Source organism: Haliotis rufescens, unplaced genomic scaffold (genome assembly GCF_023055435.1).
Source record: "Haliotis rufescens isolate VD_foot unplaced genomic scaffold, xgHalRufe1.0.p SCAF_51, whole genome shotgun sequence".
Lineage (NCBI taxonomy): Eukaryota > Metazoa > Mollusca > Gastropoda > Lepetellida > Haliotidae > Haliotis > Haliotis rufescens.
This window is the reverse complement of record NW_025964235.1, coordinates 1,868,255-1,892,170: the sequence shown is the minus strand read 5'-3', so window position 1 is coordinate 1,892,170 and position 23,916 is coordinate 1,868,255. Positions and strand designations below refer to the sequence as shown.

Genomic DNA, 23,916 nt, shown 5'->3' with positions numbered 1-23,916 from the left:
GCCGCAGTGCACCTGTTTCGATCAATGATTTGATACTATTGATCAGTGGAATAGCAATGATTAGATGTTATTTATCAGCTGATTATCAATAATTAAATGACACTTATCAGCTATGCTGACTTTGGGATGGAAGTGCGTGAAGCAAACGTAAAAGGTTCTAGAATTTAAACGGTCTTCGTTAATACTGATTTTATGATTATCTCCCGTTGTAACATAAACTGTGAAAACGTATTCATTGCGCGACGCATCTATTGGTTCAGAAACTACGACGCAAAATAGACAATATACCAGTGGTATCTGGAGCCATCATGGCGGGTATTGTAAACAGAAAAAAATACGAGGATCAAATTAAATCTTGTGATATTATTTTTGATGCCGGCGTACATTCAAATGTCAGGGCCGTTATTGCCAATGAACTTTTTAAGTATTTTATGTACGAAAGACAACAGATACCAATGCCGTTCGATCATTTGAAGAAAGAAGCACTTGACAAGTCGAATACTACCACTACCAGCCTCCAGGAAACAGTAATGATATTACAAATTCCACTGATCAATATATGTGACACCGGGTGTTGGCATTAGCTAATGGTGTCATGTACCTGTTTGGTTTTGCCACAGAAGGTTGCAGCTGTGCTGTTATTGTCTTTCCAAAACCACTTCACAATTTGTTACCAGCACTGGCAGCATGTTCCTGTCTGTGTTGAACCAATAAAATGTATCTTTAACAGCAACTAATCACCATACCTCCTTAACCACAAGTAAAATATGAAAATATTTAATGCAAATCTTTATTTTGCCAATAAAATGTTAGTGATAAATATTTTTGGTAACAGCTATTTTCAGCTAGTTTTGTGTCTCACTGTAGGATTTTGATTTTCCTTGCAGACTGTTCTGTCTACTGTGAGACAGAAGAGGAAATGTTTCTATGGCAGCATGGAGGACAAGAAGAAGACGAGTCTTATATCCTGTGTGATGGAGATGATGCAAAGGGTGGAAGCTGCTTTTGTCACATGCCCAGAAGTCAAACAGGTGCTCATCACCATGGGCGGCACCGTCGTCAGTCCCAGAGAATCGTTTCTCATCAACCTGCCCCCTTTGTCCCCAGAGGCTGACCTAGTCTCTCTCAGGTCCAGTGTGAAGTCTCTCTTCCGTCAGCTCATCACCCACGACTTGCTGGGAGGAGTCAAACCCATCTCACCGACAAACATGGCTGTGCTGTTGTATGCACCCAGAGATAGCGGCATACAGTGGTTTGTGCCCAAGCCCACGTTTAAACGACCCATCAGAGGTCGACAGTTTGAGTACAACATAAAATGTAGACACCATCACGTGGGTTCTCATGACCTGTCATGTGATGTGAGCGAAGTTGAGATATCAGGAATTGAGCCCCTGGACTCATCAGTGCTGTCTGATGCTGACATGAACGACTGTGTTCTGAACAACTGTCTCAGTGCATCTAACCCAGACTATGCCTTATGCAGCGGAGATGGTCAAATGGAGACATGTAGGTCTTCTGAGACAGTTGTTTCCCCTACACCCGAGCTGGACACGATATGGTTCCAGGCCCCTGTGCTGGTGAAGGGTTATAAGGACAAGCCAAGGAATATGTTGCCCTGAAGACCTGTGCTGGTGAAGGGTTTTGAAGGACAAGCCAAGGAATATGTTGCCCTGAAGACCTGTGCTGGTGAAGGGTTTTGAAGGACAAGCCAAGGAATATGTTGCCCTGATGACCTGTGCTGGTGAAGGGTTATAAGGACAAGCCAAGGAATATGTTGCCCTGATGACCTGTGCTGGTGAAGGGTTATAAGGACAAGCCAAGGAATATGTTGCCCTGATGACCTGTGCTGGTGAAGGGTTTTGAAGGACAAGCCAAGGAATATGTTGCCCTGAAGACCTGTGCTGATGAAGGGTTTTGAAGGACAAGCCAAGGAATATGTTGCCCTGATGACCTGTGCTGGCTAAAGGTTGTGAAGGACAAGCCTAGGAAGTTGTTGCTCAGGATGATCTTTTCACTTCTTATCATGTCTTTTAGAAATTTGTTTTTAAAAAAATCTATAAATTTTATTCACTTGTATAGAATCTAGATTTTGTACATCATGAATTGAAAAAAACAGATGCTATAATTACTATTGTGTAGATGTCAAAGTATTGCATGTTTCAGTGATCCAACTTGTTATATATGTATGTATTTATGATGTGGATCACCCTGGAACTCAAAGGGAAAGTATGTCATGTATTACCACATGAGAATGTCAATAAAAGTGCTCGTGTAAACACATGTCAGGACATGAACATGACAACTTGTTTGTGTCTTAGTCACGGGCATCAACCCTGGCTGTGTGTGTAGTGTCTTCAGGACATACCAATCTGTGTAGGCATCAACCCTGATGTGTGTAGTGTCTTCAGGGCATACCAATCTGTGTAGGTATCAACCCTGATGTGTGTAGTGTCTTCAGGTCATACCAATCTGTGTAGGTATCAACCCTGATGTGTGTAGTGTCTTCAGGACATACCAATCTGTGTAGGTATCAACCCTGATGTGTGTAGTGTCTTCAGGACATACCAATCGGTGTAGGTATCAACCTTGATGTGTGTGTAGTGTCTTCAGGGCATACCAATCTGTGTAGGTATCAACCCTGGCTGTGTGTGTAGTGTCTTCAGGGCATACCAATCTGTGTAGGTATCAACCCTGGCTGTGTGTAGTGTCTTCAGGGCATACCAATCTGTGTAGGTATCAACCCTGATGTGTGTAGTGTCTTCAGGGCATACCAATCTGTGTAGGTATCAACCCTGGCTGTGTGTGTAGTGTCTTCAGGGCATACCAATCTGTGTAGGTATCAACCCTGATGTGTGTAGTGTCTTCAGGACATACCAATCTGTGTAGGTATCAACCCTGATGTGTGTAGTGTCTTCAGGTCATACCAATCTGTGTAGGCATCAACCCTGGCTGTGTGTAGTGTCTTCAGGACATACCAATCTGTGTAGGTATCAACCCTGGCTGTGTGTAGTGTCTTCAGGTCATACCAATCTGTGTAGGCATCAACCCTGGCTGTGTGTAGTGTCTTCAGGTCATACCAATCTGTGTAGGCATCAACCCTGGCTGTGTGTAGTGTCTTCAGGACATACCAATCTGTGTAGGCATCAACCCTGGCTGTGTGTAGTGTCTTCAGGACATACCAATCTGTGTAGGTATCAACCCTGGATGTGTGTAGTGTCTTCAGGGCATACTAATCTGTGTAGGTATCAACCCTGGCTGTGTGTAGTGTCTTCAGGGCATACCAATCTGTGTAGGTATCAACCCTGGCTGTGTGTAGTGTCTTCAGGGCATACCAATCTGTGTAGGTATCAACCCTGTCTGTGTGTGTAGTGTCTTCAGGGCATACCAATCTGTGTAGGTATCAACCCTGGCTGTGTGTAGTGTCTTCAGGGCATACCAATCTGTGTAGGTATCAACCCTGTCTGTGTGTGTAGTGTCTTCAGGTCATACCAATCTGTGTAGGTATCAACCCTGTCTGTGTGTGTAGTGTCTTCAGGTCATACCAATCTGTGTAGGCATCAACCCTGATGTGTGAAGTGTCTACAGGACATACCAATCTGTGTAGGTATCAACCCTGGCTGTGTGTAGTGTCTTCAGGACATACCAATCTGTGTAGGTATCAACCCTGTCTGTGTGTGTAGTGTCTTCAGGACATACCAATCTGTGTAGGCATCAACCCTGATGTGTGTAGTGTCTTCAGGGCATACCAATCTGTGTAGGTATCAACCCTGATGTGTGTAGTGTCTTCAGGACATACCAATCTGTGTAGGTATCAACCCTGATGTGTGAAGTGTCTACAGGACATACCAATCTGTGTAGGTATCAACCCTGGCTGTGTGTAGTGTCTTCAGGGCATACCAATCTGTGTAGGTATCAACCCTGGCTGTGTGAAGTGTCTTCAGGGCATACCAATCTGTGTAGGTATCAACCCTGTCTGTGTGTGTAGTGTCTTCAGGGCATACCAATCTGTGTAGGTATCAACCCTGCTGTGTGTGAAGTGTCTTCAGGTCATACCAATTTGTGTAGGTATCAACCCTGGCTGTGTGTGTAGTGTCTTCAGGACATACCAATCTGTGTAGGTATCAACCCTGATGTGTGTAGTGTCTTCAGGACATACCAATCCGTGTAGGCATCAACCCTGGCTGTGTGTGTAGTGTCTTCAGGACATACCAATCTGTGTAGGTATCAACCCTGATGTGTGTAGTGTCTTCAGGGCATACCAATCTGTGTAGGCATCAACCCTGGCTGTTTGTGTAGTGTCTTCAGGACATACCAATCTGTGTAGGTATCAACCCTGCCTGTGTGTGTAGTGTCTTCAGGGCATACCAATCTGTGTAGGTATCAACCCTGTCTGTGTGTGTAGTGTCTTCAGGACATACCAATCTGTGTAGGTATCAACCCTGTCTGTGTGTGTAGTGTCTTCAGGGCATACCAATCTGTGTAGGTATCAACCCTGCTGTGTGTGAAGTGTCTTCAGGTCATACCAATCTGTGTAGGCATCAACCCTGGCTGTGTGTGTAGTGTCTTCAGGGCATACCAATCTGTGTAGGCATCAACCCTGGCTGTGTGTGTAGTGTCTTCAGGACATACCAATCTGTGTAGGTATCAACCCTGATGTGTGTAGTGTCTTCAGGGCATACCAATCTGTGTAGGCATCAACCCTGGCTGTTTGTGTAGTGTCTTCAGGACATACCAATCTGTGTAGGTATCAACCCTGCCTGTGTGTGTAGTGTCTTCAGGGCATACCAATCTGTGTAGGTATCAACCCTGTCTGTGTGTGTAGTGTCTTCAGGACATACCAATCTGTGTAGGTATCAACCCTGTCTGTGTGTGTAGTGTCTTCAGGGCATACCAATCTGTGTAGGTATCAACCCTGCTGTGTGTGAAGTGTCTTCAGGTCATACCAATCTGTGTAGGCATCAACCCTGGCTGTGTGTGTAGTGTCTTCAGGGCATACCAATCTGTGTAGGCATCAACCCTGGCTGTGTGTGTAGTGTCTTCAGGACATACCAATCTGTGTAGGTATCAACCCTGATGTGTGTAGTGTCTTCAGGACATACCAATCCGTGTAGGCATCAACCCTGGCTGTGTGTGTAGTGTCTTCAGGACATACTTATCTGTGTAGGTATCAACCCTGATGTGTGTAGTGTCTTCAGGGCATACCAATCTGTGTAGGCATCAACCCTGGCTGTTTGTGTAGTGTCTTCAGGACATACCAATCTGTGTAGGTATCAACCCTGCCTGTGTGTGTAGTGTCTTCAGGGCATACCAATCTGTGTAGGTATCAACCCTGTCTGTGTGTGTAGTGTCTTCAGGACATACCAATCTGTGTAGGTATCAACCCTGTCTGTGTGTGTAGTGTCTTCAGGGCATACCAATCTGTGTAGGTATCAACCCTGCTGTGTGTGAAGTGTCTTCAGGTCATACCAATCTGTGTAGGCATCAACCCTGGCTGTGTGTGTAGTGTCTTCAGGGCATACCAATCTGTGTAGGCATCAACCCTGGCTGTGTGTGTAGTGTCTTCAGGACATACCAATCTGTGTAGGTATCAACCCTGATGTGTGTAGTGTCTTCAGGTCATACCAATCTGTGTAGGCATCAACCCTGGCTGTGTGTGTAGTGTCTTCAGGACATAACAATCTGTGTAGGCATCAACCCTGATGTGTGTAGTGTCTTCAGGGCATACCAATCTGTGTAGGTATCAACCCTGATGTGTGTAGTGTCTTCAGGGCATACCAATCTGTGTAGGTATCAACCCTGATGTGTGTAGTGTCTTCAGGACATACCAATCTGTGTAGGCATCAACCCTGATGTGTGTAGTGTCTTCGGGACATACCAATCCGTGTAGGCATCAACCCTGATGTGTGTGAAGTGTCTTCAGGTCATACCAATCTGTGTAGGTATCAACCCTGATGTGTGTAGTGTCTTCAGGTCATACCAATCTGTGTAGGTATCAACCCTGTCTGTGTGTGTAGTGTCTTCAGGGCATACCAATCTGTGTAGGTATCAACCCTGCTGTGTCTGAAGTGTCTTCAGGTCATACCAATCTGTGTAGGTATCAACCCTGATGTGTGTAGTGTCTTCAGGACATACCAATCTGTGTAGGTATCAACCCTGGCTGTGTGTGTAGTGTCTTCAGGACATACCAATCTGTGTAGGTATCAACCCTGATGTGTGTAGTGTCTTCAGGGCACACCAATCGGTGTAGGTATCAACCTTGACTATGTGTAGTGTCAGTTCCCTGATGGCAGAGACCCTTGACATTTGCAACAACTGATTTCTTGGTTCATACACAATCCCTTGACCAGCTGACCTCAATTGAACAGTTTCGTTAACACGTGTGCATTGGAGATGCAGACATCCAAGGAACACACACCATCCAGGGTTACGTTGCAAACTATGATTTGTTTGTTTGTTTGTTTGTTTGTTTGTTTGTTTGTTTGTTTGTTTGTTGTTTAATGCCGCACTCAGCAATATTCCAGCTGTATGGCGGCTGTCTGTAAATAATCACAAACTATGAACACAAACAGGAATCTTCAAGCTATATGTGTTTGTATGTACTGACTACTGTTAAAATGGTAACCTCTATTTTAACCGTGAAATATAAATATAAATACACTGCACTTAACTGAAGCCAGTACACCGAGTATTTCAGTGGAAGTCCACACAACTCGTTAGTTCAACCTTCCTCTGCTGGTGCATTATGGAATATTTTATGGACGCTTCTAACATCGACTGTGTTTCCTGTCCATGTTCATCCCATATACACTAAACAATATTCTCAAACAAAACCAGCAATTCTGTGATTGGTGGGTTCCATGCTCCTTTACTAACCCGAACCTTGATTCGCTATAGTGTCCCTCATCTGCAGCAAACTGGCAAGAACACCATTGAAGAGAGTGGGAAACATTTAATTTGTGATATAGAATATATAATACCGTAAAGTGTAAAGTGCTAGCTGGACCCCACAATCTACTCCCGACCTACAGGAGCTCTAGCAGCCAGCTGCTTCAGATTTAGATCCTTCAGTGGTTTAAGTGGACTGCTGTGAGTGAGGGTTGTTTTACGCCGCTGTGAGCCGTATTTCAGCTGTAAAACATCGGCCTCCAGATAATGAAGTCATGGTCAAGTCCCAATCTCATTATAAAACATCTGATTGTAATGAACTTGGTCAAGTCCCGCCAATGGTTTATATCACGAGCACGTCATGATCAAGTTGCCGATGACAAGAGAGATATTTGTAGGGTGGAGCATCTCAAATGTGTCAACAAAAATAGGTTGGCTGTTGGTATCTCCAATGGGATAATTTCTTTGCAGCAATTAACTCACATTTTATACTTCAAAGCTAACTCATGACAATTTGACCAATATATATACGTTTGCTTTTCAAAAGACAAATTGTGCAGACGACGACTCACACTTAGATTGTTCACCATTAGTTTCCACTTGATATTAAATAGGTGTATTTAAATTAAACGAAGGTATTTTTCTGGGTCTTCGGGATCAGTAGCATATTACGTTAACCACCTACCGTGTGGCATGTGCAGCCTGGTTAGACAGCAGGAGTCCATGTTCGCGTCACCAGCTGGTAACGATCCAGCCGCAGTTCCATATTTGTATTTGTGTGTCTGATGTACGTACAGATTGCCGGCACATCGGTTTTCGTTAAACCGCGGACTTGTATAGGTCCGTGGTTAAACCAAAACCAGGCATCGCCAGTCTGGGGCGTCAGACAAGTTTAATTTCATTACAGTGTAAAACTAAGTTGCGCTTTTACAGAATGCCGATGCCGAAAAGGTGTTCCACTTTGAAACCCATACCTTGTTCGTTTGGGGACCGCAGTGCGCACACCATTGCCATTGAAACTGGAGGTAAATACTAACATTCAAGAAAAATGGCGTCGTCCATGTCTTCTTCAACTGGTATGCGATATATTGATTGGGACACGTTGGCTTGAACCTGTAGTATAAACATTTAGATTTCAGAATGTGTTATTCTATGCTTAATATACCCGACCACATACCCTTCATACATATGTTCTTGGTATCAGTAAAGTTAAAGCTGACTTAGAAAGTCTTGTTATCGGTCGGTAAGTTTTGCGACCGGAACAGCGGTAATCACTTATCAGCTTCTAACTTCGGTCTTCATCAATCTTTAATCATATTATTTGTTTCCTCTCCTATATATACATATTAAGGTAAGTCTCAGGACCGGGGAAATATTTTTAGAGCCTAATTATATTTGTACCGCTTGTGTCTTCACATTGCTGAATTGGTTGTTACCATGGTTATGATGAGACCTAGGCCCACATCAGTTGTGCTGTGTTATCTGAAGTTTACTACATGTCAGTATTAATGGCGGGGAGGTGGTGGAGATAGTATGTAAAATAACGTACTAAAATACTAACAAATGACGTGCTTTGAGTGTGCTGCAGTCTAAGGTTTACCAATGTCATTGTGATGGTGGCTGTTGAAACCATGGGCGACTTGTTTCTTACAGTAACCATCAGAGGTATAGGCCTAATGTTAACCCCAGAGGAACCTATATTTGTGGATGTACCATCATTATCACAAAGAAAGAAAAAAAACACACTTATAAACGTAATGATTTGGTACGTTTCGAGGTCAAGCGGGTCGAGGTAATAATTTGCCAGCATAGTAGATGAATAACACGATGCTTCCACTGGGACAGCCTGGTGATCCCTTAAAGAAAGAGAAAACTACATAAGAGATGGTCCAAAAAGGTTTTCATACATTTAAACTTTTGACAGTTGATAACATGCTAATTTGCTGTGTTATTTTGACAGGTATCTTTAACTTGTATCATGGTTGTGTTGTTGGCAATCTCAGGTGCATTACTGATGAGGTTCACTATCTTTGACCATGCAAAGGATATGACAACATATTTCTAATAGTTTGTATTTTCTTTTATAACAGAAAATAGCACTTCCTACTGGATCAAGTTTTTCACTGATGCGGGTGTCCCTCCAGGAGACTCAGCGAACTATGCAGTTGCGTTCAATGATAATCGCATTCAGAGGGACATGCTCCTGGACCTGTCCAAGGAATACCTGCTTGACATGGGCATCAGTCGCCTTGGTGACGTCATCGCCATCCTCAAACATGCCAAGGCTGTCCACACACAGGTAGTAACAGAGGGAACCATTTATCCCAGAGAAAGCAAAAATTTAACTATTCCAGTACAAATGGACAGAGGAATGTTATAGTAGGATGATATGAGCCTTGCAACCAGCACAAGTGACATCTTACAACTGAAAATGTTTTTTCATATTGTTTGGTAAAAGCTTGCAGCAAAGCATGTACAGGAGAAACCTAACGGTTTTATAAATTTAATTAACATTTTGTCTTGTCGTGTTGTTCTGTCAACTGTGAACAAATGTTATATCTGGGATAACACTTCCTTTGTAAAGTTCAAATTCTAGTACTGTTTTGGGTTGAGTCCCATCCAGGATTCGAACCCACACTCTCAGAGTGAGGCAGAGCTAGGCACCAAATCGCCAGCACACAAAGAGTGTGGGTTCGATTCCCTTATGGGACTCAACCCGAAAAAGTACGAGAATTTGTACTTCTCTAAGGAGATGTTATCCCATATATGACATTTGTTACATTTGACCACTTTCTAAATGGCATTGTGTATTCATAGCTTCGGCCATGGGAGTCGCACAAATTTACACTTGTCAGAGGGGTACCTAAAATATGTGATCTAGACTACCAGTTGTTGGACTTTCAGTTTGTGGTGGCCATGGTGGGTGAGGGGATTAGATGACTAACTTTGTGTCCTGGGGATTAGGTGCCTCACAATAAGAGCTTGGGTTCGAATCCTGGATCATCATCAGGATGGGATTCAACCCTAAAAGTACGAGAATTTGTACTTTACTAAGGAAGTGTTATCCCAAATATAACATTTGTTACATTTGACCACTTTCTCAATGGCATTTTGGTTTCATAACTGTAAAAATGTTTTTAAAAGAGAACAATTTGTAGTCACTGATGTTTTTATGTAGGATGCTCGTGATAAGGTCCTGAAGAATGCAAGTCCAGCTGTCACGCAAAGTACTTCCAACAACAGTCCATCTCAGCCCCGCAGATCTACAGGTAACCATGGTAACTGCTGCAAGGACTGAGCTACAGACAAAGACTCATGATGGACACTGACCGCCTCCATGGCTTTAGGGTAGACCGTCTGCCCGGAGAGCGGAAAGTTGTGGGTTTGACACCTGGCCATGTCATACCAAAAGATGTTAAAAAATGGTACTTGTTGTTACCCTGCCATGTTAAGTGGCTAGAACATGGACTTGTCGGTTCGGAGTCAGTATACTTTGTCTGGGTATGGTATTCATGTCAAGTTGCGGCATGGTATCTAATTGGACTTGCACTATAGAATTGACATTAGTTGAACATATTCCTAGTGTCTGTGTTAGGGTAACTTATTCCTAGTGTCTGTGTTAGAGTAACGTATTCCTAGTGTCTGTGTTAGGGTAACTTATCCTTGTGTCTGTGTTAGTGTAACGTATTCCTAGTGTCTGTGTTAGGGTAACTTATCCTTGTGTCTTTGTTAGAGTAACATATTCCTAGTGTCTGTGTTAGGGTAACTTATTCCTGGTGTCTGTGTTAGAGTAACATATTCCTAGTGTCTGTGTTAGAGAAACATATTCCTAGTGTCTATGTTAGGGTAACATATTCCTAGTGCCTGTGTTAGAGTAACATATTCCTAGTGTCTGCGTTAGAGTAACATATTCCTAGTGTCTGTGTTAGGGTAACGTATTCCTAGTGCCTGTGTTAGGGTAACTTATCTTAGTGTCTGCGTTAGAGTAACATGTTCCTAGTGTCTGTGTTAGAGTAACGTATTCCTAGTGTCTGTGTTAGGGTAACTTATCCTAGTGTCTGTGTTAGGGTAACTTATCCTTGTGTCTGTGTTAGGGTAACTTATCCTAGTGTCTGTGTTAGGGTAACTTATCCTAGTGTCTGTGTTAGAGTAACATGTTCCTAGTGTCTGTGTTAGAGTAACGTATTCCTAGTGTCTGTGTTAGAGTAACATATTCCTAGTGTCTGTGTTAGAGTAACATATTCCTAGTGTCTGTGTTAGGGTAACTTATCCTAGTGTCTGTGTTAGGGTAACGTATCCCTAGTGTCTGTGTTAGGGTAACTTATCCTCGTGTCTGTGTTAGGGTAACTTATCCTAGTGTCTGTGTTAGGGTAACTTATCCTCGTGTCTGTGTTAGGGTAACTTATCCTCGTGTCTGTGTTAGGGTAACTTATCCTCGTGTCTGTGTTAGGGTAACTTATCCTAGTGTCTGTGTTAGGGTAACTTATCCTCGTGTCTGTGTTAGGGTAACTTATCCTCGTGTCTGTGTTAGGGTAACTTATCCATAGTGTCTGTGTTAGGGTAACTTATCCTAGTGTCTGTGTTTTTGCAGCTGCCGCTAGGATGGTTGGCCACTACTTGGGCAAGGACCCTGAAGCAGCACCCATGAAGAACATACCAACTCCCAAACCTGAAGTGTCAGGTCAGCCAAACAAACACCTTCATCAGTACAGTAATCCAGTATATGTAAAGAAAGAATAGTTGTTTGCAAATGTTGCATTCAAATTAGTATAAAACAAATTCTAATCTTCACCAGTTGCACAAAACCAAAACAAATATTGATATGGCTAGGACAAAAGCATCTTATCTACTTATGATTTTATGTACAGATTCTTTGTCCAAGAGGTCGTCAGTGTTTGAGCGTCTTGGTGTGGATTCACCGCAGCAAGTCACAGTGACGGGACTGGGGAATGTGGTTCTCAAGAGTGCCTCACCATCTGTAAGTCTGGCCCCTCTGCCCTGCCTCCCTCCCCAGGTGATCACTACCCTGACCCCTCTCCCCAGGTGATCACTGCCTTGACCCTCCTCCACAGGTGATCAATACCCTGAAACAACCCCCACAGGTGATCACTACCCTGTCCCTCCTCCCACAGGTTATCACGACCCTAGCCCATCTTCCCACAGGTGATCACTACCCTGTCCATCCTCCACAGGTGATCACTACCCTGACCCCCCTCCCCAGGTGATCACCCCCTTAACCCTCCTCCCACAGGTTATCACTACCCTAACCCATCTTCCCACAGGTGATCACTACCCTGACCCTCCTCCCGAAGATGATCACTACCCTGATCCTCCTCCTACAGGTGATCGCTACCCTGACCCTCCTCCCACAGGTGATTGCTACCCTGACCCTCCTCCCGAAGATGATCACTACCCTGATCCTCCTCCTACAGGTGATCGCTACCCTGACCCTCCTCCCACAGATGATCACTACCCTGACCCTCCTCCCACAGATGATCACTACCCTGATCCTCCTACAGGTGATCGCTACCCTGACCCTCCTCCCGAAGATGATCACTACCCTGATCCTCCTCCTACAGGTGATCACTACCCTGACCCTCCTCCCACAGGTGATTGTTACCCTGACCCTCCTCCCGAAGATGATCACTACCCTGATCCTCCTCCTACAGGCTATCGCTACCCTGACCCTCCTCCCACAGATGATCACTACCCTGATCCTCCTACAGGTGATCGCTACCCTGACCCTCCTCCCACAGATGATCACTACCCTGATCCTCCTCCCACAGGTGATCGCTACTCTGACCTTCTCCAAAGGTGATCACTACCCTGTCCATCCTATACAGATGATCACTACCCTGTTCCTCCTCCCACAGATGATCACTACCCTGATCCTCCTCCCACAGATGATCACTACCCTGATCCTCCTCCCACAGGTGATCAATACCCTGATCCTCCTCCCACAGATGATCAATACCCTGATCCTCCTCCCACAGGTGGTCACTACCCTGACCCTCCTCCAACAGGTGACCGCTACCCTGACCCTCCTCCCACAGGTGATCGCTACCCTGACCCTCCTCCCACAGGTGATCGCTACCCTGATCCTCCTCCCACAGGTGATTGCTACCCTGATCCTCCTCCCACAGATGATTGCTACCCTGACCCCCCTCCTACAGGTGATCGCTACCCCGACCCTCCTCCCGAAGATGATCAATACCCTGATCCTCCTCCCACAGGTGATCAATACCCTGATCCTCCTCCCACAGGTGATCGCTACCCTGACCCTCCTCCCGAATATGATCACTACCCTGATCCTCCTCCTACAGGTGATCGCTACCCTGACCCTCCTCCCACAGATGATCACTACCCTGACCCTCCTCCACAGGTGATCACTACCCTGACCCTCCTCCCACAGGTGATCACTACCCTGACCCTCCTCCCGAAGATGATCACTACCCTGATCCTCCTCCTACAGGTGATCACTACCCTGACCCTCCTCCCACAGGTGATTGTTACCCTGACCCTCCTCCCGAAGATGATCACTACCCTGATCCTCCTCCTACAGGCTATCGCTACCCTGACCCTCCTCCCACAGATGATCACTACCCTGATCCTCCTACAGGTGATCGCTACCCTGACCCTCCTCCCACAGATGATCACTACCCTGATCCTCCTCCCACAGGTGATCGCTACTCTGACCTTCTCCAAAGGTGATCACTACCCTGTCCATCCTATACAGATGATCACTACCCTGTTCCTCCTCCCACAGATGATCACTACCCTGATCCTCCTCCCACAGATGATCACTACCCTGATCCTCCTCCCACAGGTGATCAATACCCTGATCCTCCTCCCACAGATGATCAATACCCTGATCCTCCTCCCACAGGTGGTCACTACCCTGACCCTCCTCCAACAGGTGACCGCTACCCTGACCCTCCTCCCACAGGTGATCGCTACCCTGACCCTCCTCCCACAGGTGATCGCTACCCTGATCCTCCTCCCACAGGTGATTGCTACCCTGATCCTCCTCCCACAGATGATTGCTACCCTGACCCCCCTCCTACAGGTGATCGCTACCCTGACCCTCCTCCCGAAGATGATCAATACCCTGATCCTCCTCCCACAGGTGATCAATACCCTGATCCTCCTCCCACAGGTGATCGCTACCCTGACCCTCCTCCCGAATATGATCACTACCCTGATCCTCCTCCTACAGGTGATCGCTACCCTGACCCTCCTCCCACAGATGATCACTACCCTGACCCTCCTCCACAGGTGATCACTACCCTGACCCTCCTCCCACAGGTGATCACTACCCTGACCACCCTCCCACAGGTGATAGCTACCCTGTCCAACCTCCACAGGTGATCACTACCCTGACCCTCCTCCCACAGGTGGTTACTACCCTGACCCTCCTCCCACAGGTGATCACTACCCTGACCCCCCTCCCATGGGTGATCACTACCCTGACCTTCTCCACAGGTGATCACCACCTTAACCCTCCTCCCACAGGTGATCACTACCCTGTCCCTCCTCCCACAGGTGATCACCACCTTAACCCCCATCCCACAGGTGATCACTACCCTGACCTTCTCCACAGGTGATCACTACCCTGTCCAACCTCCACAGGTTTTCACTACCCTGAGCCCCCTCCCACAGGTGATTGCTACCCTGACCCTCTCCACAGGTGATCAGTACCCTGACCCCCCTCCCCAGGTGATCACCACCTTAATTCTCCTCCCACAGGTTATCACTACCCTGACCCTCCTCCAACAGTAGGTCACCACTTAACCTTCCTCCACAGGTGATCACTACCCTGTCCCTCCTCCCATAGGTTATCACGACCCTAGCCCATCTTCCACAGGTGATCACTACCCTGACCCTCCTCCGACAGGTGATTGCTACCCTGACCCTCTCCACAGGTGATCACTGACCTGACACCCCTCCCACAGGTGATCACTACCCTGGCCATCCTCCCACAGGTGAACTTTACCCTGTCCAACCTCCACAGGTGATCACTACCCTGTCCAACCACCACAGGTGATCACTACCATGACCCTCCTCCCACAGGCGATCACTACCCTGACCCCCCTCCCATGGGTGATCACTACCTTGTCCATCCTCCCACAGGTGGTCACTACCCTGACCCTCCTCCCACAGGTGATCACTATCCTGACCCTCCTCCCACAGGTGATCACTACCCTGACCACCCTCCCACAGGTGATAGCTACCCTGTCCAACCTCCACAGGTGATCACTACCCTGGCCATCCTCCCACAGGTGGTTACTACCCTGACCCTCCTCCCACAGGTGATCACTACCCTGACCCCCCTCCCATGGGTGATCACTACCCTGTCCATCCTCCCACAGGTGGTCACTACCCTGACCAACCTCCCTAGGCGATCACCACCTTAACCCTCCTCCCACAGGTGAACACTACCCTGTCCATCCTCCCACAGGTGGTCACTACCCTGACCAACCTCCCTAGGCAATCACCACCTTAACCCTCCTCCCACAGGTGAACACTACCTGTCCATCCTCCCACAGGTGATCACTACCCTGACCCCCCTCCAACAGGTGATCACTACCCTGTCCATCCTCCCACAGGTGGTCACTACCCTGACCAACCTCCCACAGGTGATCACCACCTTAACCCTCCTCCCACAGGTGATCACTACCCTGACCCCCCTCCCACAGGTGATCACTACCCTGTCCATCCTCCCACAGGAGGTCACTACCCTGACCAACCTCCCTAGGCGATCACCACCTTAACCCTCCTCACACAGGTGAACACTACCCTGTCCATCCTCCCACAGGTGGTCACTACCCTGACCAACCTCCCTAGGCGATCACCACCTTAACCCTCCTCCCACAGGTGAAAACTACCCTGTCCATCCTCCCACAGGTGATCACTACCCTGACCCCCCTCCCACAGGTGATCACTACCCTGTCCATCCTCCCACAGGTGGTCACTACCCTGACCAACCTCCATAGGCGATCACCACCTTAACCCTCCTCCCACAGGTGATCACTACCCTGACCCTCCTCCCACAGGTGATCACTACCCTGTCCAACCACCACAGGTGATCACTACCCTGACCCTCCTCCCACAGGTGATCACTACCCTGACCCCCCTCCCATGGGTGATCACTACCTTGTCCATCCTCCCACAGGTGGTCACTACCCTGACCCTCCTCCCACAGGTGATCACTACCCTGGCCATCCTCCCACAGGTGATCACTACCCTGACCAACCTCCCTAGGCGATCACCACCTTAACCCTCCTCCCACAGATGAACACTACCCTGACCCCCCTCCCACAGATGATCGATCACTACCCTGACCCCCCCTCCCACAGGTGATCACTACCCTGACCCTCCTCACACACACACACACACACACACTTAAACAAACTAAATTAGTACTGTTTACATTTACATTTACTAAGATTACCTTGGTTAAGATGGAAAATGAGGTCAGAAAAGTGAATTTTAAACATGTAAACATCAGCCTAGTCCATATTTAGCTCTAAATTGATTAATTGCATGTCTACTTTGGTGATTTTTATCTATACACATTCAGAATAATAAATCTTTTAACTCATTCTATCACACAATATGCATTTCTTGCTTCTTTCAATCCCTTATCAAAACATTCTTGAACAAGTTTCCAGCTTCTAAAAACAAATCACCTGAACACAGCCCAGAATCACCATGGTCACCATCCATGCAAATGGGTCACGCACTGTAATCCCATGCTTAGCGATCTACACGATGTGATCACATGACCACCCCTGCCATATCTAATGACACAGATTGACGTCGTCAACGGGATCGTTCCCTCTCTTACGATTATCATCATCAACAGGACTTTAGTGCTTGGGATCCCTCTCATTATAGTGATTATGGAGACCCCCCACGTCTTTCTTCCACGCTTGAATCTGTATCATCACTGGTGTGGTTTCCCTTATGCATCGTGTTATCCTGATTTCCACTCGCATGCTGATAACTGGTGCTCTTATTGGGACTAGCCCCTTGATCACCATCACTTCGACACCCCTCTCACTTCGCCTCCCTCATCGATTCCCTCATCGATTCCCTCATCGATTCCCTCATCGTCTCCTGCATAGATTGTTCCTCCCACCATCTTGGATAATCATGACCCAACTCCTAATCCGGAAAGTAATTGTCCTCTCCATAGGGGGTAACTTGTTCACGTTCAAGTTTCTGTTCTATTGATTTGAACGAGTCCCCAGTTGTGAAAGCCCCACCAACATTTTCTTTAGTTCGTCGAGCATTAGTGCCATTTCTGTTACTGATTGCGAAGTTCTCGCATTAGCTACACTGTCCTCCAAACGAGGAGGGTTTAGAGCTTGAATAGCTTGTAGAAGTGGACGTCTCTGCTTTAGATTTTCCCTTGGATTTAGATTGTCCTCCGCAGGGATTGTATTCTGAACGTCGTGCCCTATGATGGCTGCCGACACAGTCAACCATGAGGTAGATCAATATTCAAGTGGAAATTCTGACAACTTCGCAGGTTGTCAAACGGTAAAACGTTCATTAATGCGATCACCTCGGGATCGGCAAAGAAATTAGTAATTGGCAACCAATTATCCTCAGAAAATCAGAGAACGAAATGTATACCGAGCAAGATAATTTCAGTGTTGTTCTGTCTACGCCACAAGGTCACACTGGTCTACGCATGCGCAGTTGCACTCTCATGGGACCCCTGAATCACGTGACAGGATGGTAGAATCACGATTCCCCTTTGCTGGGAGCTTCATCTCTTGTCTTCCCTGGCGATCTTCCAACCCAGAACCACGATGCCACATCCAGATCCAGCCTCCGCATCGCCTTGATTGGATTAACTCTGTCGGTTTGGAGATAAGTCAGCCTACATTGGCATCCCCCTCTCTTACCTACCTCATGAAATCACCGGTCTCTCTCCTCGGCGTTAGTTTAATCTGTGGCTCAGTAAGATTTCCAACTTATAAACGATCCAGATCAAGTGAATGAAGATCGACTGGATCTCTTGCTGCATTTTTACTAGTGCAATCAACAGATTATTTACATGCATCAGATATTACAGCGATCAACTTGCTAATGCACCGGTCATGTGATACTCTCTACAGGTGAACTGGCTGCATGTACACCGTTATCTCTTCTGAACTTGGGATGACTTTTTTGTTCTTCTGCTATACAGTTCCCCCTGTTTTGTCCTGTGATGGGTGTGTGTGGTGTTCTACTCCAAAGTGCTAGGCAAGAATATAGACCGGTTTGCATGCTCTAGAGCACTTACGATCATCGACGCGCAGGGATGTTTTGCATAGCACATGTCAGGACTTTTTTCTGAGTGGTAACAAACCTGCTTTTGTTGGAATCAGTACAGACAGACCTATCGCGGGCTGTTCGGCATACTTTACTTACTGCCATTGACATGACCAGCCAACCTCGACAGCGCCAGCCGTTGACGATCCTAGAGCTTCCCGATCATCAACCGCCAGTTGTTCCTCATCTCCTGCACTTTCACTTGTTGTTCCAGTTGGTGCCGATCTGTTCGGGTGATTTGTTTTTAGAAGCTGGAAACATTGTTCAAGCACGTTTCCACATAGGATCGAAAGAAGAAGCAAGAAATCCATAGTGTGAGATTGGATAAGTTTTTAATGTAAAATTTACAATTTTAGTATTAGTCAATATGGACTCATTAACCAGCGATATTATTATGATTATATTTTGGTGACTTCTAGGGTTCAGTGTTTAATCGTCTGGGAGACAAATCAACAGTCAAGAGGCCAGCATCGTCGACGTCAGTATTGGGTGAAGACGAAGATGACAGTGATGATGTCATCGAATCCGTGCTGGAATATGCTGGAGTACTCAAGTCGCCTCCTAAGAAGGTCAAGGTCACATCGATGTCCAAGAAGGCAGCTGCATTGTCAGCAGCAGCCCGCAAACTGGCTGTCCGGAAGAAAATCAGTGAGTATGCCAGTGACGGGTTTAGTAGATTGTTTTGGTAAATGTGTAAAGTTTGACTCGTGTGACAGTATCAATTAACAGTATCATGATGGTTAGTAGAATCACTGTGGACATGGTAACATATCAAGTGGTACAGTATTTTTATTTTATAAAATGAGTGATCAATTTCTGTAGCTTTCAAAATAGGATGTTAAATTTTAGATACTGTTGTTTTGAAATGCTTGCATGAGTCAGTGACATTGCTTCTTGTAGGGAAATGTTATTGTGTTTGTTTGTTTGTTTGTCCTCAGCGATCCAGACAGCTGAGGTGACAACAACGTCACCAGCATCAGCCTCAACAGCCGGGATTCTATCACGAGATTATGTTGCGGAAAATCTGTCCATTAAACAACGACTGGGGAAGAAGGTGCAGACAGAAATTGCAAGCAGTACAACCACTTCGTCCTCAACCACCTCCCCGGTAACTCCGTCGGTGACGGTACGACTTGGCCCTCAGAAAGCCACAGTGACAAGCAGCAGTGGACTTACTTCTCACGGTAAGTGAAGACTTGTTGAAGATGGCCTGTCTTCAACTTGATGACTTTAATAGAAAAAAAATACTCGCTCCCCAAAAGTGGATGATAATCGAGCAATTGTCTGGATTGTCTGGGCCAGACTTGATTATTACCTGGATGCTGTTGTACAATCAATCAATCAATCAATCAATCAAGTATGGTTAGGATGTCTGCTGGTAGGGTTCTGCTCACTCACTCATGGCAACACCCCTCCTGCATGTTACAGGAATCAAGTCTCGCCTCGGCCCCAAGACTGGTGAAGACACACCAGTGAAGCAGCCTGTGACCATTTCCTCCACCCCGACAGTTGTCCGGACCGGGATCTTCGGCCGCCTGGGGAGAAAGCACACCACACCGTGACTACAGTGTGCAGTGACTGAAAGGACCCTGGGACTGTCATGGACTTTACAATGTGATCTACTAGACTGGCAACTCAAGTGATGGCCTTCTGTGTGGGCGAGGTAGCCTTGCCCCTGTGTCGCCTGCCTGTGCTGAGTGGGGCGTGACCTCTGTGGTAATACATAGTGAGGCAGCTGGTGTCTGGAGAGCAATGGGTGCCGTCCTGATAGCCACCACTCTCCGTCCATGTTGATGGTGCTCGACGTCAGAAGCCCACTGTTGTAAGTGTACTGGTCAACATGAACTGCCTCGCAGTGGCCTAGTGATAGAGAATTTGCTAATATGTGTGACAAGGAAGCATGAATGATTTCACCTGTGTGAGCCGTGGGGAAAGAGGTCGAGGGAGGGACAGGTTATGTAGGATGAATGATTTCACCTGTGTGAGGGGAGGGGGAAGGAAATAGATCGAGGGAGAGACAGGTAAGGTAGTATGAATGATTTCACCTGTGTGAACCAAAGGGAAAGAGGTTGAGGGAGAGACAGGTAAGGTAGGATGAATGATTTCACCTGTGTGAGGGGAGGGGTTGGTAAGGAAGAATAATCGCACGTGTGTGTGTGGTGAGGGGTTAGGAAGGGAGAATGATCTCGTGTGTGGGGAGGGGTTAGTAAGGAAGAATGATCTCACGTGTGTGTGTGTGTGTGTGGTGGTGGTTGGGGGGGGGGGAGGGTCAGTTAGGAAGAATGTTCTCGTGTGTGGAGGGGGAGGAGTTATTAAGGAAGAATGATCTCACGTGTGGGGGAGGGGTAAGTATGGGAGAAGGATCTCGTGTGGGGGGGAGGGGAGGAGTTAGTAAGGAAGAATGATCTCACGTGTGGGGGAGGGGTTAGTAAGGAAGAATGATCTCATGTGTATGTGGGGGGAGGGGTTAGTAAGGAAGAATGATCTCGTGTGTGGGGGAGGGTTTAGTAAGGAAGAATGATCTCGTGTGTGTGTGGGGGGGGGAGGAGTCAGTGAGGAAGAATGATCTCACATGTGGGGGAGGGGTTAGTAAGGAAGAATGATCTCATGTGTGGGGGGAGGGGTTAGTAAGGGAGAAGGATCTCGTGTGGGGGGAGGGGTTAGTAAGAAAGAATTATCTCGTGTGTGGGGGGAGGAGTTAGTAAGAAAGAATTATCTCGTGTGGGGGGGGAGGGGAGGAGTTAGTAAGGAAGAATTATCTCATGTGTGGGGGGAGGAGTAAGTAAGAAAGAATTATCTCGTGTGTGGGGGGAGGGGTTAGTAAGAAAGAATTATCTCGTGTGGGGGGAGGGGAGGGGTTAGTAAGAAAGAATGATCTCATGTGTGGGGGGAGGGGTTAGTAAGAAAGAATTATCTCGTGTGGGGGGGAGGGGAGGAGTTAGTAAGGAAGAATGATCTCACGTGTGTGGGGAGAGGGGTTAGTAAGGAAGAATGATCTCACGTGTGGGGGAGGGGTTAGTATGGGAGAAGGATCTCGTGTGGGGGGGAGGGGAGGAGTTAGTAAGGAAGAATGATCTCAAGTGTGGGGGAGGGGTTAGTAAGGAAGAATGATCTCATGTGTATGTGGGGGGAGGGGTTAGTAAGGAAGAATGATCTCGTGTGTGGGAGAGGGTTTAGTAAGGAAGAATGATCTCGTGTGTGTGTGTGTGGGGGGAGGAGTCAGTAAGGAAGAATGATCTCACATGTGGGGGAGGGGTTAGTAAGGAAGAATGATCTCATGTGTGGGGGGAGGGGTTAGTAAGGGAGAATGATCTCGTGTGGGGGGAGGGGTTAGTAAAAAAGAATTATCTCGTGTGTGGGGGGAGGAGTTAGTAAGAAAGAATTATCTCGTGTAGGGGGGAGGGGAGGAGTTAGTAAGGAAGAATTATCTCATGTGTGGGGGGAGGAGTTAGTAAGAAAGAATTATCTCGTGTGTGGGGGGAGGGGTTAGTAAGAAAGAATTATCTCGTGTGGGGGGGAGGGGAGGGGTTAGTAAGAAAGAATGATCTCATGTGTGGGGGGAGGGGTTAGTAAGAAAGAATTATCTCGTGTGGGGGGGAGGGGAGGAGTTAGTAAGGAAGAATGATCTCACGTGTGTGGGGAGAGGGGTTAGTAAGGAAGAATGATCTCACGTGTGTGTGTGGGGAGGGGTTAGTAAGGAAGAATGATCTCACGTGTGTGTGTGGGGAGGGGTTAGTAAGGAAGAATGATCTCACATGTGTGGGGAGGGGTTAGTAAGGAAGAATGATCTCACATGTGTGGGGAGGGGTTAGTAAGGAAGAATGATCTTGGTGTGTTGGGAGGGGTTACCTGCAGTTGGGAGGAATGAGCTCCTGCGGATGCATGAGAGCGGGTGGTGAGACAAAAGGACATGTGTTAGACAAAAGAAATATGGCATGGTGTGAGAGGGGGGCAGTATGTACCTGTGTGCTGTGGACTCGGACCGCCACTGTGTGGAGGCAGAGGATTGAAGTGGAATCTTACCTCAGTGTTGCTCGGACTGTGCTGTTTCCATGGTTAATAAGAAATAAAGCAATGAAATGGTTTCCAAGATGCTGGATGCTGTAGTCAAATCTTGCCTGGAACCAGGAAATGATGCAGGATATTGTCAGCAATAATTCACAGGGAGTAGTGCAGAATGTAATTTTACTTTCATTTTGTATTTATGAAATTTTATTTGTGAGATAATATTGTAGCAATATTTTCTCATTAAAGACAACAGGGAAATGCTGTAATGTGTTGTGTCATTTCTATGATCCAGTTAGTGTCATATATCATGTCTATTGTGAACAGCAGTTCCAGACCCAACTCACTCACTCACTCTTCACATATTTTGTAGTTATTGTTATGTAGGAAAACCCAGTCACTAACACTCCCCTGTACAGGTATGTGGAAGCACTGTTGTGATGCACCCCAGTATGTCCATATATCCTATTGTGTACATATGATGAAGTACTTTTTTATCTGAAAATACAGAATTGGTGTTTCACATCAGAAATACTTCGTCTGCAGCAGTGACACTATTGTGTTCTAACCAAGGTCAGTGAGAAAAAAAACCCATATAAAACAGAACATTTGACTTTGACCAAATAACATGTTTATCTTTTAATATGACACCTATGAAGATTCGGGGTGGTATAGGTCTTCAGCAATCATTGCTTTCTGTAAAAGGCGACTGTGCTTGTCGTAAGAGGAGACTAACGGGATGGGGTGGTCAGGCTCATTGACATGGTTGATGTATGGCGTGGTATGTCGTTAGCTAGATCGGTGGTCGATGTCAATCACTGAGTTGTCTGGTCATGACTCGATTATTTACAGACCGCCGTCATATAGCTGGAATATTGCTGAGTGCCTCGTTACAAAACAAACAAACATTACACTTCCTACCCAAAACTGACGGCTTTTAAGTAATGCAGGCGTAGCTAAAATTTTCTGGATACCGGTAGACCCTTGCACGACTAGGAGAGCTATGTAGATGAAACCTGGCCACTCACTGTCACAGGCTTGTCTTCCATGGAAGCACAATGTGGCGTAGTGCTAGATGTTGTGCTCCCTCAACAGCTTGCGTACTGCTCTGCCACTAATTGGTCTCAACCCAGGAATTGTCCGAGCTGTTAATGTGGCAGTTTAGTATAAATTCCGTAGAAGCACCAACCGAAAGTGGTTGTCTTGTCGACGTGATGTCATGTGTGGACGATTGGCCCATGGCAAGTCACGAGTGTTGCACTAGTGTGGATAACGTCCCAAAAGAGATGATATTGTTTCGATTTAAATGTCTGGCAACTTCGTTTTGCGCCACTCCTGTTTGCAGCAGTAGATGTTGGCTTAAAGCCGTGGCTTTGTGTAAGCGTTATTTATGGTTAAAGAAAAGTGTTTTATGAGCACCTAAACCATTGTTATAGCGCAAACCATTTCAATACTTTTCATTAAAACTTCATTTATCAAAAATTCCTAACTGTTTTAATATGTTTCCAAAGTGCACCGAAATTCTATCCTCTTCGTATACAAACATTCGGCGTGTCCCCTCTAATCATAAGCGCCCTCTGGGCAGCACCCAGCGCTATCTGTAAGTGTCAAAGAACACCCCCTTACGTCGCCGGATGTGACGTATGTACATGTACATGGGTCACTGACCTTGCACCACGTGACTTAATACCCATATCTACA

At 46.5% G+C, this 23,916-nt stretch overlaps 2 protein-coding genes across 3 annotated transcripts; both read left to right on the top strand.

The window, feature by feature from the left end:
* The first annotated feature begins 253 nt into the window (after positions 1–253).
* On the top strand, positions 254–2,302 carry LOC124140613 (MAD2L1-binding protein-like). Of its 2 annotated transcripts, XM_048384891.1 has the most exons (3): positions 254–527; positions 888–1,592; positions 1,703–2,302. In XM_048384891.1, the coding sequence occupies exons 1-3, from the start codon at positions 309–311 to the stop codon at positions 1,727–1,729; spliced, it is 951 nt and encodes a 316-aa protein (XP_048240848.1). In that variant the 5' UTR covers positions 254–308; the 3' UTR covers positions 1,730–2,302. The 2 variants fall into 2 exon arrangements, with proteins under 2 accessions (XP_048240848.1, XP_046364215.2); XM_046508259.2 differs by having other exon boundaries at positions 255–527; positions 888–2,302.
* A 5,620-nt stretch (positions 2,303–7,922) lies between these two features.
* LOC124140614 (uncharacterized protein C19orf47-like) lies at positions 7,923–20,452 on the top strand. Its single transcript, XM_046508262.2, has 8 exons — positions 7,923–7,961; positions 8,976–9,184; positions 10,064–10,154; positions 11,477–11,566; positions 11,754–11,863; positions 18,630–18,858; positions 19,149–19,394; positions 19,639–20,452. The coding sequence occupies exons 1-8, from the start codon at positions 7,934–7,936 to the stop codon at positions 19,770–19,772; spliced, it is 1,137 nt and encodes a 378-aa protein (XP_046364218.2). The 5' UTR covers positions 7,923–7,933; the 3' UTR covers positions 19,773–20,452.
* Positions 20,453–23,916: the final 3,464 nt, after the last annotated feature.

What these genes read in the sequence shown, in the direction of transcription:
- LOC124140614 (XM_046508262.2), top strand. Translation starts at nt 7,934, where the DNA reads ATGGCGTCGTCCATGTCTTCTTCAACTG. An exon ending in TCAGCCCCGCAGATCTACAG is followed by an intron (nt 10,155 to 11,476) that starts GTAACCATGGTA and finishes GTGTTTTTGCAG; the next exon opens with CTGCCGCTAGGATGGTTGGC. An exon ending in TCAAGAGTGCCTCACCATCT is followed by an intron (nt 11,864 to 18,629) that starts GTAAGTCTGGCC and finishes GGTGACTTCTAG; the next exon opens with GGTTCAGTGTTTAATCGTCT.
- LOC124140613 (XM_048384891.1), top strand. Translation starts at nt 309, where the DNA reads ATGGCGGGTATTGTAAACAGAAAAAAATACGAGGATCAAATTAAATCT. An exon ending in CTACCAGCCTCCAGGAAACA is followed by an intron (nt 528 to 887) that starts GTAATGATATTA and finishes TTTTCCTTGCAG; the next exon opens with ACTGTTCTGTCTACTGTGAG. An exon ending in TGCTGGTGAAGGGTTATAAG is followed by an intron (nt 1,593 to 1,702) that starts GACAAGCCAAGG and finishes AGGGTTTTGAAG; the next exon opens with GACAAGCCAAGGAATATGTT.